Here is an 18,989-nt window from a genome sequence, read left to right on the forward strand (position 1 = left end):
TCCACACCATCTGTACTTTAGGCTCTTTTAAATGAGTGTACTTTCTGTTCACCCTCATTTGTGAAAATATGGCATGAGTTTCTAAGTATCAAAGATACTTGAAAAATATTCTCTGGTGCAATGCTAAGGGCAGATGGGTGTTTAAAAATGCAGGATCAGTACCACAGACCTTTTTTTGTGTTTTAATTCACCTCCTGACTTCAAACCAGATTTATCCTTCATTATGTTGGCACCTAGTTGTTCTGTGCATTGCCCTTTACCTTTTGGTACTCCCAGGAAAAACACTGAATTTGAGTTGTGCTCGTTAATATGTGCCAAAAACTCAGTCCCGTAGCTGAAAAACTGTTCCTGTTCCATGTTAAAGTGGTGTTTAAAAGCAGGATGACTGTGGCCATCTTATTTTTTCTATTTTAAGAGATAAAGGAAACTGAGTATTTTAAAACTGCTTTTGATTACTTTTAAATAAGTAGTCTTTGCTTGGAAAGTCAGGTTATATTCTGAGTGCACAGGTACTAGAATTTGCTAGAATTTTATTTATTTTCACGAAATACTTCCGAGGACTCTCTTACTCTCTTACTATGTTTGTAGGCTGTAATTTATTTAAACTGTGTTTTTTCTTTTTTTTAGTATTTTTTCTTGTTTAGAATTTTAATTCTGTGGACTGCTGACAACATGTTTATATATCTAGCTACTTATCAGTCACGTTTTCAGTTTTTCAACTGTTCCTGTTTCTTATACGACACACAGTTAAAATCTGAACTTTCAGGGGTTTTTAAGGCTCTTAATGCCTGGATTTAGCTTGCATTGTGATATCTAGAATAGGATACATTGTAAGCAGGATTTTACTGTGTTCGACAGTATGTTGGATCTGCTGTTCAGATTTACTTCAAAAGAAAACTAAACAGTGCCTAAGGACAGTTGCAATGTGTCAGCTGCTAGACTTACTCAATTTACAAAATGTGAATGGAAACACCTCCCTTTTAGTAAGGAGGCTTGAAACTAATGTTCTTTGGGGACTAATCTAAGGGAATGGTTTTCTCAACCCGTTGTCATATTTTTTTGTGTTTGCATTGAGATACTGGTTTTGCTCTGACCTTTCATACAAGGAACTACTTTATTCTGTAAGATGAAATGCTCAGTGCAGGATATGATGTAATAAATGCTAGTGTGAAATTATTTTCTCATACTGTAAGAAAAACTGATTAATTCTATATGTAATCAAAACATGAAAATGCTATTTAAAGGCTAAGCACTGGGAGGGTAGGATGGTACGGAGTAATCTTCAAACTCTGATTTTCAGAAACATCCTTAAAATAAAGAGTAGTATCTGATAAACAGTGTATTTAACTTAAAGGGAGTTCTTGGGTTTTTTTTGGGTTTTGCCTGCTGCTAAGTATTTACTTGAAAAAGATGAAAAGAAAGGGTACTTTGCACTTTCCATGAGATGTGAGCAACTCTTCTAAAAATAAACTGAAAGCAGTTTGTGATTTTTGTTCATAGTGATTCCTGTCGTTTCAGAAGTTGGGGAACAGGCTGGTGAGGTAGGTTACTCCGGCTCTCCAGCAGAAGCACCTCCAAGCAAGTCTCCATCAATGCCATCCCTAAACCAGACCTGGCCAGAATTGAATCAGAGTAGTGAGGTTAGAGCTTTTATCTAAGAGTTATTTCACTGCCAGTCAATAAGTAAATTTTGTATGCATCCGTAATTTGTCATAAGTGAATTGCTGATCACAAATCATGAAATACTTAGCAGGACAATAGACACAAGAAGGTTCTGTGTTAAAATGCAAAAAAAAAGAGATTTCATTCTGGTTTTTCTATCTAATGTTTTCATTAATGGTAATTAAGCTTTATTTAAATCACAAAATGTATCTCATAGCGTGTTTTGGAAAAGTTGAATTCATTCCTGATTTTTTTTATTTGGGGGATGGTTTTGGTTGGAGTTTTTTGTTGCCTCTGAAGAACATTTTTAGCAGACACTTTTGCTAAACTACAGAATAAGTTTCTGGACAGATCTGGACATTGAAACTTATTTCTGGAGGCAATTTTAGCCTGAAATATCACCAGTAACATAGAGAAGTCATGACCCTGTTTCAGAAGGAGAGACTCAAGAGTTGAATCTGAAGCCAGACATTGGCTAAATTTATTTGAATCTTAAATTTTTACTGTTACGTACTCTGCCTCATCATCCTTAAGCATATGTATTTGCTATATAAGCAGTCTTCTGCAGTAGAGCTGTCTTTTGTCAGAATGTGAAAGTGAAATTAGAAAACAGTATTTTTAGTGTTTTTTTCCCCACAAATGTCCTTTGCTTAAAAAGCCTCTAAGGGATTGATTCTTGGATTTTTCTTGTTGCTCTGTTTTAACGTTTTTGCCTCTGACTTAGAATAAACCAATGCTTTAAGAGCTACTTCAGATCCCCAAATGAGTTTCTGACTGCAGCCATGTACAAAGGTGATGTAGGCTTACTTTTCATTATGAGAGCAGAAAAAAGGGAAAAAATAATGAAATTATTTTTGGAAAACTATTTTTGATTATCTGGGACTCAATAAAAATTGAAAACTTTCTTTAATATGCAAGATAGTTCTGTCAGTAGCTGCGTATTGCTTTCTATTAAAAGAGCTTTTTGTGGTTATTTTTCTTTTGTTGTAAGACTTCAAGTGAATAGAAAACTGATAGTAAAAGATTTAGACAGACTGAAGGAAAGTCAGCATGAAGCAGAAAATAAGCATGTTTTCAGGATTAAAGTCAGGAGTAGAGGAAACTTCCTTCATTTCTGAGGAGGGAAGGACTTTATAAAATCTGCTGTTCCTTGTAAGAGCAAATGCTTGCCTCATAGTCACATCCTTGCCAAGTTAAAAAATGTTGGAAATTATTTAGTGATTCTTAGTTGTTCTCTTTGACAGAGTGATTCAGACTGCTGGTAGGATGCTATGTTTTAAGGGGATCTGCATCTGTATTAAAATTTGCTCAGACACATTCCCTTGTGTTTTAAATAAAGATTTAATAAGCTAATCATTTGGTAACCTGCATCATAATTGAACACATTCCTTCAGTGTCTAATGCAACTCAAACAAGTTGAATAGGGTAATTCCACTAGTGGAACAAAGGGAATTACAATTCTGTCAGCCAGAATCTTGACTATGAAACTGACTATCCATTCACATAAGATAAGGTGGCATTTTCTTTTTGGGAGTCTACTAAAGCTTAAGAGGTTTGAAAAAGTTCTCACAGTAGCTATACTACTGGATACTAACTGTACTAAAATAAGAGTTGAACTAAATGTTTAGTTTTTTAACACAAAGCAATTTCTAATTTTTCAGATGTGTTGCTGTGCATGGTTCTTTCTTCTCAGCATTTTCTTTTCAGCATGAGCCAGGTCAAAGTCCTCAAGGTTTTAATTCCATGAAAAAATTTCTGGTATTGCTGCAGGCACCAGTCTAATTGTTTCCTCTTTCAACCTCTTACAAGTGTCATCAACAAATTAATTGCTTGTAAAAGCTCTGCATCTTTGTATTATTTGTGATTCCAGACAGTCTCATCCTGTTAGTTTTAGAGCTGTTGGTTACTCTGTTTTTTCTAACTCATAGTTGGTTTATAGAATGCAGTTGCCAGGCCCAATTACTGGAGGTTCCCAAATACAGACCAAGGCATCATTTTAAAGCTTCAGAATAAAGAGCACCATGAAAATCTACCTAACTTTGGATATACTACATGCTTCATATTCTCATCACTCATCACTTCTTTCTCACTTCAGATGTCTTTTCCATCCAAGTCTCTCCTTTTCATCCAAGGCTGAGCACTTAGTTTTCAAAGCTTAAAATAATAGAAAAGCCTACTACAAATTATATGTTGAAAACTGTCTAGTGTCATGCATTTTTCATACTCGCTTCAACACAGATATGGAGATTTACTTTTAAGTTCACAACTGTTACACCTTGTTTCAAATGTCTTTGTGTTCTATTTGTAATGGTTCAGGTTGCTGTGAGTTTTAGTTTCTAGTAATTAACCTTTTGAAAGTAATTTAAAAACATTTTTGCAAATCTACCAGACAAATACTTCAGCTTTAGCTAGCATGAGTTTTACCCGGTCAAGGTTTTTAATAAAATCTTGGGGAGTTTGAGATGTAGTCCAGTAGATTCTTAATATTTCTGTTAACTGGGGAATTAGCAGTAGCTGGCTTCTGGTAATATTTCAGGATGGAGCACAGCAGCATATTTCCTAGAGCAGTCAGGATGTGTTGGCATTTATCTGTGTCTAGCTGGGGAGCCCAAGGACAAGTAATGAAGGTACCTGCAGTTTGGCTCCAGAGCAGGGCAGTAAGATAGATTAAGCATCCATCTGTAACAAATAATATTTTACCATTTATCCTAACTATAACAAAAGTGCTGTGTGCCCTATGGAATTTTTTGGTAAAATTAACAATATTTCTGTAATCAAATGGTCTGACAGTCTCACTAGTAACTGGGAAGCCACTGGCCAAATCAAGTTTTAAAAGGTAGTGGAAGACCTAAAATAATTTGAATAGGTTTCATGAAAATGATCAGCCGTGCAAATGCAAGAGACCACATCAGGGGAAAGTCTGGCAGAACTTGACAGTTAAATTTCTGGCTTAGTAAAAACTGGCTCGCTAACAGGTTTGTGTAGCTCCAAGCTACTTGCAATGCTGCCTCTTCACGATGGGGTGGAGTGACACAGAGATAAACTGTTTAATACAGGGAGTGTTAAACAGAGACAGAGCAGTTGGGAATCCTTACTGAAAAGGTTTGTTCAATTCTGTCCATGAAGAGGTTAGTTTTCTGTGTTAAAAACAAATAGAAACAAACAAAACCCTCAAACCAACAGAAAACCACAGAAAAGAAACAAGAAAATATATCCACCCTCATATGAATAGAGTTATATGTTTGCCCTCATTTAAAGTTTGCAATGAGGAGATAACTCATTCTCAACAAGAAGTTTTACCACACATGGCAGCAATTATAAATTCAATTAATATTTTTCTGAATTTCATTTCATCGATTGTAAACAATTATTTAGGAATTTCCTTAAGAAATTATTTCTGAAATAACTGTTTTAGACTTGGTTCACACACAGGCTGTTCACTGAATATAGTTCAGTGTAGAGGAGAACATGAGATTAGGTTGAGTAACACCATATAGTTTGTCCTATGTCTTCTGGGATCACTTAGATTGATTCACCTATAGAGATGGGACAAGAATATCACACACAGAATGTTCTGAGTTGGAAAGGACACACAAAGGTCATAGAGTCCAACACCCAAGTTGTTTCCACAACTATAACAAACATTAATTTTTGTCAAATTTTCTGAGCACTAAAAATTTTGTATTTTTGATTTTTGAAGCTTGTGTTTGTAGTGTTTGAAACTTGCTTAATATTTACTTGTTATTTTACCAAAATATAACAAGTTTAGCATTCTTGTGATTTTTTAATTTTTTTTTTAATCTGGTTTCCAGATCACAGACTGGTTTTATGTACTTCAATGCTTTGTTGATCCAGTTGTGGCTGTAACTTGACTCAGTTTGCATGAGGTTTCTTGACAGCCATGTGTTGATACAGCATGCCCATATCTTATAAAATTGTTCAGAGATTGACTTATTTGCTTTTAGCAATCAACAGTATGTTTGAATTTAATTCTTTGCCTTGTCAGTGATTTAGACTTGTGAAAATGCTCTTTTACAGCGTAGAATCACTTCTCAGGGGTTGCATTGGCAAGCTAAAGTGGAATGATTGGAGTACTCTGCACAGTGTTTGTTCGTCTGGGATTTTGTAAGAAAATCAGCATTTACTTAAACAGTTTTGAAATGTGGCAGCTACAAAGCTGAGGAACCTTTCTGGATTTTGACTACAAATGCATACAATGCGTCTCTGATTTTTATCTTTAAATTATATGAATGGCCTAACCAGTTCTTTTACTTGTATGATGCTCATTGGCACATGTGAACTCTGAAGGTACTTCTGCGTTGCCTGTGCACCTGTATCTTCATTATAAAATGTGAATATCAAGATGAATATTGGCAGATAACAGACTTGGTTCCACAACAATCTCAGACTGAAATAGAAATACTTAATATATGTTAGTGTGCTTCCCAAGTGCAGTACTCTCCTATGCAAATACAGTTCTTTCCAGTGCAACCTCTGAACTACTATGCTAAATCTCCTCAGTGATCTTTTACTCCCATCTTCCTCATCATGCTGACTTCTCTCCTCTGTCTGTTCAGCAGTGGGAGACATTTAGCGAACGCTCTTCAAGCTCACAAACTCTGACCCAATTTGATTCTAACATTGCACCAGCTGATCCTGTAAGTCAATCACTTAGCTTGCTTGTTTGAAATTAATTTTATTAACACTGAATTTCCATTCATTTGGTATTTAGCTATTATGCATGATTCCATGGTCTGCTTTTTGGGAAATGGTGGCAAATAGCTTGTTTGCTTATTTTCAGAATATAAATTTTCTGGTACTGCTCATATTTAATCTCTGATTGCAAAGAATTCCTTTTTCCTGTTGATTTTGACCTAATACAACACTTCTGTCAAAATCTGTCATACGCAAAGCATTTAAACATAATGTTGTTTTGAAGAAATGTGTAAGTTGATGTAAGGGCAACACCCTATGATAAACAAGTTCTGTTTAAAATTTTGTCTTCAGTGTTGCTTTGTGTTTTTTGAGTTGCAGAGCCTGATTTGCACAAAAACAGTGCCAGCTTCTGTGAAAAAAGCTACTGGTCTTTAATGGGTGTGGTATTTCATATTCCAAATGTTTTTACCAACTTAATTATTAATAAGGCTTTTAATATCTCTCCAGCTAAACCTGTGGTGTTCTAAGGCTTTACTCAGTGAGGGATGTTCTGAGGGATTATATAGTTAAATATCTTGCCAAGTTTGGGAGCCAGAAATACACTACAGTGTTGCAAGTTCTGCTGGTTTTAAGCTTTACAGCATGTGACATTAAAGCAGTTCTGAAATGCATTAGAAATGCAGTATTTAGCTGCTGCTTTCATCCTGCTTTTTTTACCGACTTAATTAGCACCAAATGTCCATTTAAATTTAATTAATTACAGTGTTGGTGTCCATTTGATTGTGTAACAAAATATAATAGGTGCACATAATACACATTTAACTGATTTTTAGTATTAAACCTGTCACTTCTGAAAATATATAATACATAAATATATAGAAATTTTCAATATGTCAGCACTCCAGTCTCAAAGTTAACACTGATGTTCATGTAGAAATAGCATTTCTCCGTGCTGAGAGCTAGAATTCAAACTGCACTGTTCCCCATGCAAAGAATTAACCTTTAATAAACATTCAAAACTAGTGAAAATGTCCTATTTAATGCAAAACCGGTTCTCTTTCATCTGAGATTGTTTTTGTTTTAAATGTACTATATTTGTATGTTTTTATGAGGTAAACATGATGTAAATTAGTTTATAGTTCTTACTTGCTGTGTATAATTGCTTGAGAGTAAAGAGCTATCACTGTCTTGTTTCCGCAATAAGACAGTAATTTATGTTCACGTATAATTAGCAGATGACACAAGTCTGAGGTTTGAATTTTTTCATATGTTGATAGTCTAAAAAGTAGAGCAGTGATGGTATATGAAACACTCTATTACATAGAGTATATATTTGTGTCTGTGTATAAAGAGAAATTCAGTGGGAATGCAAAATTTTCTTTATGGCTGATCACATTCTTGAGTCCTTTTCTTGAAGTGCTTATAGTTTAGAAAAGAATGGTGAGCATCTTTGATACTTGGTAAGGGAACAGACTTGGGGGTTAGAGTTTTTGTTTTCCATAGTAAAATAAAAACAAATGATGACGAGTTTTCAGTTAGGTGAAGGCAGACTTTTTGTTTTAGCAGTTTCAGTAGTGATGTATATGAATGATTCATGGAACAACTGGTTCCCCAGGGGAAAGAAAATCAGCTTTCTTGAGCAGTTGTTGATAACTGTCTAAAGAGTAAATTCACAGACCAGTTCTTTTTTAGTTGGAAAAGCAGCTGCTTTGGAGGTAAAACATAATTGGAAAGAGTAAACAGTACATCTATCCCTTAGTATACGAGCATAATGTGCTTTTTGTAAGTCAGAAGTTTGGTAGCATGTTGTTTTCTGTAAAATTAGGTTAATTATGTAAATTAATGCATTATATAAAATCCATTTAACTATTTGAACCATGACTACTGTACACCTGCACATTAGAGTACAGCAGAGGTCTGAAGCAGCCACAGTAAAAGTGATCTTTGCATGATAATCTCATTACAGAGGGAAGAAGAAGCAGTGTATTTTAAAGTGATAACTATTTCTAAAAGTTTCCTGCAACAAGAATGTTTGAGTTGTGACTAGAAAGTAGTTCTGTTTGCGACAAAGGTAGTGAAAGTCATTGAAATAGTTTGGAAAATACCAATGTAGATGTATTACACCTAGTGAAATTAATCTACTTGAGTAATCAGAACAGATTAAATTTCTGATACAAAGGTATTTTTGAAACTTCTTATTTCTAGATTAGAATATAATATAATCTGGGGGTGTTCTTGTGCTGTCATTGGCCCACCCATTTGTATAGTTTGAATATGAATGACAGTAAAAAACCTCAGACAGCCAAATCCATATTTTTAGGTTGCTCCGGAGTTTTGAGATTGTTTTTTTTTTTTTAAGATGTGTGCAGTCAGTCTCCAAACCAAATTGAAAGGATTGTCTTTAAAGTACTTTAAATGAGCCCCTTGTTGGAACAGCTAATGCCTAAGTGCATGGCCAATGCCTGCCTAGAGGTATATTCCATAGGGCTTATTGTACTGAAGTTTAGAAGATTTTTTGCTATTTTAAAGACTCCAGAAAATATCTGAAATTACTACAGAGTGCCTATTTCATTGAGCATTAGTCATACTATTTAGAGGGGCCATTATTTTCTGAGGCATTATAAGTAAAGCTGAGGAGTCAAGGTTTAAATTATAATTTTTTTTTTTTGAAGATGTGCTTAAAGTACCAGATGCCTGATATGCCAGAAAAGGTGGGAAGCTGGTGAAATTCAGGTCCTACTTGCAGTTATCTATAGAAACATATTCTAGTGCCCTTTTACCTAAGTTAACATTACAGAGACTACAGCTTAGAGAGCTTTGGTTTTCTGGGTATATTCAATTCCCTGGAACTGTGCAAATAAATTAAATCTCTGAAATTTTGTTTAGGATTGACATTGCACGTGGTGTCAGAGACTCTCTTAAGAGTGATTTAACTAGGTTAACCTAACTGTGATCTCTTCCACAGGACACTGCAATTGTACACCCAGTTCCTATAAGAATGACTCCAAGCAAAATTCACATGCAGGAAATGGAGCTTAAAAGAACTGGAAGTGGTAGGATATTTTCTCTTTCTAATTTGGGAAGTTTCATGCAGTTAGAGTTGGCCTTATTTCCTTGAACATACTTAGGTTTTTTCTTCACCAAGGATGAATAAATCTGGAGTTGTAATGAGCATCATTACTGAGTTAAGAATTGCTGTTGAGATAAGTGCAGAGCTTGAATTGGCCATTTGCTACAGTGAGGATTTTACCATCTCAGGCACAATGTTTCTTGGAGAGTAGTTCAGAAGCGTCACGATGAGGATTGGATTTGGACCTGAAGGTGAATGTGTGGGTCTCCTTGTTAAATACTGAAGGAAACTGAACATGGAGATCATAACCTGCATTCATAAAGCTTGTTCTTCTATGGTCAGAAATACTGCATTTATTATTTTGAAACTTGAAAGCATTTAGGAATATTGGCCTTTTTTTAAGATGCTGGTCAATAATAAGCAAAGTGGTTTGATAAATTTTCTTTAAAGAATAGAGAGGTCTTAGTTTTCCGTCGTGTGCCAGTATTTCCTAAAGTCATGGAACTCATGCAGAGTCTTCAGCATAGGGGAATAAATAGTATCAACAACACATTTCTTTTAAAACTTACTTGGCCTTGTAAATAGCTGAAAATTCACAGCTCTTAATGCTGAGAAATTGGTGGTTTACATTGTAATAGTGTTATTTCTGAGTTAAAATACACCAATTTTATTTTTGAGTAAAGCACTGAGGTAAGGGCAGAAAACCAATGTAAAGCTTTGGTGCCAAAAATAAAGGCTAGTTGGAATAAGTTAATTTATCTATATTTGTTTTTCCATCTAGATCATGCTAACCCTACTAGTCCACTACTTGTGAAACCATCAGATCTCCCAGAAGAAAATAAAATGAGTTCATCTGTGAAATTTACAGCTGGAAATACAGTTAGTAAGTATCCAAGTGCTTTCTGGTCTAATTTCTTACATTACACAAAATGTAGATCTGATATATCGCTCAGTGAATGAAAACTGGCTGGACAGTAGCAGCTCTAAAATGAGATAAACTTACCCTTAGAACAGAAACATTTCTGATATAAAGTATGTATTAGAAGCAGTAATTTAACTTTCTTAAGTTCTACTGATGTCACTGGAGTTGTTTTCTTACCCTACGTGCTCAAGAAAGTTCATTTTTGTTAGCTGTTTTCCATTTTCCTATTTTCTCTTTTGATCCTAGAATGAAAAATTTAATGTACATGAAGTGGAATTCACTAAGTAGCATTTGATTGTTCTTCCTCAGAACCATGTAACATGTTCTCGAAAGAGTTAAAATGTGTTGACCACAAATTTTCCAGGCAATTCTCATCTAGGTTAGCTACTAAGAAAATGCAACAGACTTCTACATTCCATTTTTAGTACAGCTTTTCAACTGTTTATTTCCTTCTAATAGCCTTTCCAATTTCCAGTATCTCTTGTGTCCAAAGCATGTTGCATTATTTAGATTTGATTAGTCCACTTGTCTAGTATTGAGAGAGATCCAAGATTATATGAATGAATCTCTGGCGTCTTTCTGGGATTTCTTTTTTTTGTTCAAGTTGGGAACTTTTCTGTAAAAATTGAAGTTTCAGGAACTCACAGTTTTAAATCCTTTGCATTAAGACCAGAAGTATTTTTATTGGTTTGTAATACAGGGGGAATTCAGAAAGTATCATCTTGCCTTGTGTTTTGCTTTTGTCATTAACTCTGTCAAATGAGAATGGCACTCTTTGATTCTGACCAGTGTCCTGACCATGTCTGAGTTTTACTTTTCAAGCAGAGTTATGTCTTTGCTAACAAGTTTTCTGATGCAAAAGAATGAGTGAACATCATCTTTTAATGTGGAACTACTACTCTGTGCAGGATTTAAGTTCAAGAGCCATTTGGTGCTCCCTGTTCCTTATCCAGGTGTAGCTTCATCTTTGGATAAAGTGTTTTGCTCTCAGAGGAAGAACATAGAGAAATAAAACAAACCACATTGCAGTGTAAGATATAAGCACTTTATAGTACCTGCAGTGTTAAGGAGAAAAGATATAGAAAATCTAACAGGTAAGAATATGCCTTGCTGATCAGGGAAGTCTCATCTGCAGGATTCTCATTTCTGATGCCTGGTTGATGTGTCTTACCACTTTTGAAAACTTCAGTGTCCTAGGAGATTAAATTACCTTTGAGAGCAGGTAATTCAGAAAAATGTTAATGTTTTTGAGTAGGGGTTTTCTCTTCACTGGTAACAAATCAACCGAGTCCCTTTGCTCCATTGACTTCCACCTTGAACTCTGATTTACCTGGTGCTCTAGAATAATCCTTTGTGATTAATTATCCTGAGGTCAGTTTTTCTATCTACATTCATTCCAAATAAATCTTGTGATTTTTTTTTTGTGAGGCTCCCCATTTCTGGAGAAGAAACCCTCAAGCTTTGCAGAGCTTCTAAGGGTAAGGGTGTCCTTCAGAATCTATCTATGATGCTTTAAAAGCATCTTACATTTCTGTAGGTTTCCTTAATCAGAAGCTGTAAGCTTTAAAAAATATTTAGACCAAAACAAGGTTGACCACCAGCCTTGGAAGTACAGAAGTTACAGTGCAGCAAAGTGACTGTGTTGATCTGTGTACTGTACATACACTTTCCATTTTCTGGTTTCTTAAGGTTGGTGACAATCCTTCAGCACTTCTAAAATCAGGCATGTCCTACCCTTTGCTTTTTTTTTTTCCCCTTGGATGTCCCTTACTCTTGTTCACTAGATTGTTGAAGTGATTGAATGTCAAGTGTTTAAAAATTACTGTTTATAGGACTTAGGTTTTGTGTTTTAAATACAACATTACTGTCACTGTTTATTCTTCAGCTGATACCTTACAGGGAAGCAATACAAGAACATAGACCTTTTTTTAACAAAGGAAATTGGATATTTGAAACTTTTTGTTACTTCTGTTTGTTAGGGTATGCTAATGATGCAAAGCAAATATGAAACTGTACTTCCTTTTCCCAGCAGATGGTTACAGCAGTTCGGATTCTTACACTTCAGATCCAGAGCAAATGGGAAATGCTGTAACACGGCAACGGTCAGTACAGTAACAACTGAAAAAAAACCAAGTAAAAGGTGTTTAAAGAAGCCTGTTCTCAGCTCCTGGTTATTTGACAACTAGCTTATAAAATGGTGGCAAAATAGATTCCTAACTTTAACACTCAGGAATCCGGAAACAGTACGTTTTCTAACGCATTAACAATGTATGTTGCTTTTATTAGTGTGTAAAGTGAAAATAGAAAAAAGGAAAGCAGTCTAAAAGTTTCAGATTGGCCAGTCAAGTGTGCCACGTGAAGCTCCACATTCAGTCAGAATCTTAATACTTTCCCTTTAAAACACAAGGGAATTTAAGCACATGAGACCATGTTGTTACTTGAAACCAATTTTTTGTATTTTTAAAAATACCCATTAGACATTATTGGAAAAGAACCTTATGGCACTGTAGCCTAAAAGAAGAATTAAGCTCAAATTAGGAATACCATGGCAGTAACTCAATTTCTTTTAATAATGGACTTGTATAAAATAAAGGGCAGTCATAGGCCCAGTGTGTAAATTAAGGGGCTGTAGAAAGCTGTGCAAGCACAAAACCAACAACTGCATCATTTCACTTAAGAGAATGTGCTGTGCTAGCTGGTGCTAATTGTTCCCATTAAATCTGCTTGAATAGGATTAAAAGCAGCTATGCCATTTACCATCTTACAATCAGTTTCAGAGGTAAGTTTCAAAACAAAAGTAATTAGAGTGACTTCAATAGCAAAGAAAGATTTCCATTTGTTAGTACAGCAACTTGAAAGATTCTTTCCTCCATTGTTACTTAATGGAAAATGTGATTCTGTAATGCTTTTATATGTGTTTTTGCACTATTAACATGATGGTTTCAACATGTTCTTTTACTCTTTGACTTTGGGTTAGGTTCTCATCCTGAACTTGTGTAGATGAGTGAAGCTTTCTGATGAGTTCCCACATATGGTACAGGGAGCTTCTGTCCGTGACCTGGTAGTTGTGACAGTATGCACACAGGAAATTTGTTGTCCCACTTACTCCTCTACTTCCTTCCACTGGCATCTCTTTTACCAGTTGCAATTTTGTGTAAATATGACATTGTCCTTAATCCTACTGTTAGTCAAGACTACATTTTTGTATTTTCAAAAAGCAAAAACTGACAAGGCTGTGTCAGATAATACTTTGGAATTCTCCTTAAACCACTTTCTCCCATTTTTAATTCTGTTTGTAGTTGTTTTAATATACTAACTAGAGGGATGACCCAAGGAGTCAGTGTGATTAGATTTTAATTTCATCAGCTGGAGAGTTACACACTGTTACAGAAGCATTGCCATAGAGAATATATTAACTATAACTAACTTATAAAGTTTTCTATTGTGATAACTCAGTTTTCTGTCTGGACTTAAACATTCAGGAATTCCAGGTTTCATGTGAAACTTGGGTACCCTTTTAAATCTCCTAGTTTACATCTTACAAAAGTTATAGAAGAATGTTGCAGAGGTCAGTCATAGAAAAGATTTTGTCATGAGTTGAATAAAGAAGCAGCTGCATTCATGTCAGTGATTCAGTAAATCTGACTTGATCAAATTAGACTAGTTAGGAAGCTTCTGCAAACTGGTTTTAAAAGGAAGTTTAACAAAAATTCTATATACAATAAATCCCACTTAAATATCACTTAGTGCAGTAATTTATCCTTCCGTCTTTTCTGCATGTGTTTCTCCATGAATTTGCAACAGGTATCCACTAGATGGTGATCCTATCTAAGAATGAGTCAAAATTTCTGAAGATTCTGCTAAGTGTATAGATTTGGAAAATTTCAGGCAGAGAATTAAATTGCTATCTCATATACTGAGATACTTTTAGAGCTTGATGTACATCGAGACAGGTCCAACAGAAACCAAATACTCTTCTTTAATGAAATTGAACTTACCCCATTTAACCTAAACAGGATGTTGACTACATCTTAAAAATGATAGCATATTTAGCATTCTCTGTTCCTGAAAACTAATGTTTGGGATATGCATCAAACTGTTGGTTTCCCAGAGATAAATTGCGTGTGATAATATAAAAATAATTTGAATAAGGGATATTTAACTAAATGAAAATATAAAAATAATTGTAAAATCAATGAATACTGGAATTTTAAAAGTAATTTGGCAATCTTGAAAATCAATGGCAGTCAGGGGTTTTTGCTTCTATCAAACTTGGTTTTTTAATTGCATGCTTTGAAGAACTTTTGATTTTTAGTTCTGTTGTAGCCACCTAAAATCACTACAGAAGCTTATGTATTTTGCAGATCACATTCAGGAACATCTCCAGATAATGCTGCACCACCACCACCCCCTCCAAGGCCTCATGCTTCTCATTCTCGGTCGTCATCTTTAGATATGAACAGATCCTTTTCAGTTACCCCAGGTAGATATGCTTTGTTCTGACCATATTTTATTTCTCAGCACATGTATTCCTGAAGCAGACAGTGCTTTTTTTCTCTTGAGGAATGATTTAGAGTGTTGGTTTTTAAAGCACCACTTCTGAATAAAAAAAGTTTAAATGTTGTCATTCTTACTGTATTGTTTCTATTAAAATTTATATTGCACTTTATTTAAGTAGCTAATTTAAAAGTAAATTCTGAATTCTGGCTTGGTAGTTTTTTGGATGAATGTTGGAAGCAAACTCAGGAAAGAATATTTTGGTTGTATACCCACATCCAATGAATTGCATCTTCCAGTAAATTTTCAAGGGAAGTCTTTTTGGAATCACATGTATTAAAGATGGGTATTCAGTATTTGACTTCAGAGGAAATGATTAAAGGTCACTTCTGCTGCTCTGCTTAAGGAGTTTTTTTGGACTTCTGACTCGTCAGTACTTTTAAATTCAGGATCACAAAGTATGAGAAAATACTAAGAGCTTATAATGAGTGTAAAAAACCCCCAAAGACTAAGATATTAAAACCAGAAGAGTTATGGCCATGTCTGTACAAGATCCATGATCTGATTAATCCTGGTTTTGTCTGTTTGCCAGTTTGAAAGGAGGTGACAGTACAATTATGAGCCCAAATATGACAGGTTAATATGTGGCAAAATGCAGCATTTTTTCCTGCTGACAATTAAGAAAATTTGATAGCACTGTAATGTACAGAGTAACAGTCTTGGCCAAATGTGGTGCATCTTTTACAGGACAGCAACAGGCTGGAGTTGTTGCCTATCCCCCTGCAGTGCCTCCAAGACCACAGCCTTCACAGGTGATGTCACTTCTGAAAAATCGTATTCTAACTTGGTACATTAATTTTTATATATCTGAATTTTAATATATCTCTAAAATTAGTATCATTGCTTGACACATTGTTGAAATACCAGGATATAAATGATGGCTAAACCTATACTACAGCCAAATGTTAGTATTTTCTGAATAAAAAAATGCTTGTAGTGGAACCATGGGTAGGGATCAAGGTAGATAGTGAGAAGGAATGAGTGGCTCTGGAGCTCTGAATTGTGACAAAGAGAGAAAAGTTATTCTTTCACATTTCATTAACTATTCGTGTATAGTGCATAGGCCGTAACAAAGACTGCGAGAGCCATTTTCCAAAGTTTTGCATAATAAGGGTTTATCTTCAATTTGTCTGGCACAAGGGTAGAGCTTTATGTAATATGCCTACCCCCAAAAGGAGTAATTCCACTTATTCACTTGTAACAGACTTGGTGGTCTTTGCAGTTGCAGTCTGAGTGATATCAGTTAGCTGCTTTGGTAGAAAGCACATCTTGAAAAAGTTTTTTCTTTGTCTCGGCTGCTGAATCCTTCAACTGCTGTGCAGATCTGACATGGGACAGATAAAATTGCTTTTCAGTTCTTTCTCACCAGCAGCTACTTGTTAGAATCTGAGTTACCAACAGTTGAAGTCAGTCAGTGATTCAGAAATCATCTACAAGGATTCAGAAAGTATCTGAAGGGATGAAGGGACAGACATATTCCACATAGTGATTATATAAGCATGTTTCCCTACGAAACTAGACTAAAAGTCTGTATCGAGCCCCCAGAGCCCAAGTGGCTCTGTCACAGCAGAAATATCTATTGTTCAATGAGTCTAGCTAGTTCTACATTACATCCCTGCAGGGTCTTACTCCCTGGATAATAGCATATCTGAGCTTCCTTTCTCTTAAATATTTCTGCATGCATGTCTTGCATGAGATGCACATTGTTCTACTGATAGGACATAAGTTTTTGTCCAGTAAAAGGGCAAATAATCCTTAACATTCTGTCCCTAAATATTTTTGTTATTTCAGGGCACAGGTCCTCATGTGCATCGCTCAGTGGATGCTGATGGCCTAATAGCTCATACCAGTACCTCACCTCAACAAATACCAGAACAGCCAAATTTTGCAGACTTCAGCCAGTTTGAGGCATTTGCTGTTTCAGGTGTAAACAAAGAGGAAGAAGATGAAATTGAAACACACTCAGAAGTCTTGCAGGTGAGTAGAAAGTAAGATCTTTTCAATTGCTTTAATACCACCAACACTTATGAGGCTTTGTTAAAACCTATTTCTGCTGTTCTCTGTCAGTGGTGTGTTGTTGGGTTTTTTTGTTCTGTTTTTTTTATGATTTCTCAATCCATTGCTAGAAAGCAATTACATTACACACTGCTGCACTTATTTAGTAATTGCCAAACACCTAGGCAGAAGGAATTCTTTTTCTCAGCCCATAACTGTAATTCAAAACATTCTTGTGCTTTTTAGCATACGTAGGCACAAACGTGATCGTGTTGGTGCATTGAGACGTGGCACAGGCAAAACCTTTCTTCTACTCATTCTTGCCAGCATTCAAAATTACTTGCTGGTATTTTTAAAATCATGTCTTAAAAAAGATATGCCTTAATAAAGGAGATGACTGTCATATATTGTAAACATCTGCTAAAATTCCATTAATTTGCTTTTCTTCAAAGTCATTGGAAAAACAGCTCTGGCATCCTTCTATCATTAAAGATGTTTGCAAAAACTTGTTTCCTGCTACAGACATAGGACTTGAAAGTTTGGAAGCTTTAGTATTAATGTCACAGCTAGCTGCTATTGCAGAAACTACTTCATGTTCTGCTTTGATAATTTGTAGCTTTTATTCAGATGGCAAGTTCTCAGGGACACTTCTGCATCCTCACTTTTAGAAGTGTCTGTGGTGCTTTAAAGTTATCCCAGCTGTCAGCAGTGTGGTCTTGCTTCACTTGTTCAGGAAGGTCAGTAACATAGACCCGTTTGAGCACTCTCCACGTACCTCATTGCAAAACCAGCTATGGTAGCTTAAGCTGCCACTGAAAACTGCTTAAATTAAGCTCGCTGATTGTTTTGCATTGAGGTGGATGGGGAACAGTCACATTGTGCTCCATTGGATGGATTAACGTTTGGCAGTGACAGATAATGGTGGTACTATAATAGCAGAAACAGCTGTAGCAGTTTGTGATCAGGTCACGGCCTCTTTTGTGCTAAACAGTGCCTCATGACATTGGACTTGTATTTCTAAATGAGAATTGAACTAGAATTTTAGGTGTTAACTGTATTCATGTATCAGAAAACAGCATACTTGTTTTTATTCCAGTTGTTGCCAAATGAAGTATGTGTTAAGAAGTAGATTTCTAAACACAGTTTATATTCCTTTAGGTGGAAAAGCCCACTGATTCTGCAAGCTCTCTTAGAGTTGCCAAAGCAGATGGAAGAGTCGAAGACAAAGCACCTGCAAATGTCCCCAGTAGTGCGGTATGCAAAGTACCCTTGGAACAAAGCTCAGTTGTCTGATGTATATGAAATTAAATGTTTGTTTTGATTTGTAACAGCAGCTTTATAAATGTCCACTTCAACTCAGTTTTCTTAGGCCCAACAGATACTTTGAATAGGCATATGTGTGGTGAATTTTTGCAGCAGATGATGATTAGATTTATTTTTGAGACAACAGAAAAGATACTTGTAAGTTTTCAAATTTTTGAAACAGATCAATGTTTAGTGCAGAACTTTAACAGCAGCTTTTTATTTGGTTACAGACATATAATTACTGGGGGGAAAGTGTGCTCTGCATTGCTATGTGCTTACAGTACTCAGTTATACTGTGGCATTTCTGGTTGCACAGCTCTTTGTCAGTGTGTAGCAGTTTACTAGCCTTTCACCACGTGGTAGGATTTAGTACTTGAGGTTTTTTCTGGTTGAGAATGCAACTAGATGCCCATCAGAAAATACTTGATGGGTTGTAAATTCAGTTGCCTCAGTAACTGACTATGAAACACAAGCTTCCAGGTTATAATCCAAATAAAATGTTGTTTCAGAGAATTAATAGGCTGTGTTTTCCTCTGCAGGGTAAAGGCACTACCCCACTTGCTCCACCACCGAAGCCTATTCGTAGAAGATTAAAATCAGAAGATGAGCTAAGACCTGAAGCTGAGGAACATACACAGAAAACAGGTGTCATAGCTGCTGTTCTTGCTTCACAGCCATCTATTCCTAGGTAACCCAAGAAGTATATAAATACATCTGTTACTGGAAAGTTTACATTTAAACAGCATACACACTTTCTGTTCCAGGAGTTGTAAACAATTTCAGTGTGTTTAATTTATTGAACAATTTAAAAAGTTTTGGTTT

At 35.6% G+C, this 18,989-nt stretch overlaps 1 protein-coding gene across 11 annotated transcripts in view; it reads left to right on the forward strand.

Moving 5' to 3' along the window:
* The window catches only part of REPS1 (RALBP1 associated Eps domain containing 1), a 59,565-nt gene that overhangs the window by 35,496 nt on the left and 5,080 nt on the right, over positions 1-18,989 (forward strand). For 2 of the 11 annotated variants that reach the window (XM_062490089.1, XM_062490094.1), the window contains exons 9-18: positions 1,501-1,640; positions 6,240-6,320; positions 9,284-9,371; positions 10,170-10,271; positions 12,340-12,412; positions 14,675-14,793; positions 15,555-15,619; positions 16,659-16,844; positions 18,021-18,116; positions 18,707-18,855. In XM_062490089.1, the coding sequence (XP_062346073.1) occupies positions 1,501-1,640; positions 6,240-6,320; positions 9,284-9,371; positions 10,170-10,271; positions 12,340-12,412; positions 14,675-14,793; positions 15,555-15,619; positions 16,659-16,844; positions 18,021-18,116; positions 18,707-18,855 (1,099 nt within the window). The remainder of the gene's footprint in view (positions 1-1,500; positions 1,641-6,239; positions 6,321-9,283; positions 9,372-10,169; positions 10,272-12,339; positions 12,413-14,674; positions 14,794-15,554; positions 15,620-16,658; positions 16,845-18,020; positions 18,117-18,706; positions 18,856-18,989) is intronic. The other 9 variants (XM_062490098.1, XM_062490090.1, XM_062490091.1 and 6 more) reach the window with 9 other exon arrangements.

This window comes from Cinclus cinclus, chromosome 3 (genome assembly GCF_963662255.1).
Source record: "Cinclus cinclus chromosome 3, bCinCin1.1, whole genome shotgun sequence".
NCBI lineage: Eukaryota > Metazoa > Chordata > Aves > Passeriformes > Cinclidae > Cinclus > Cinclus cinclus.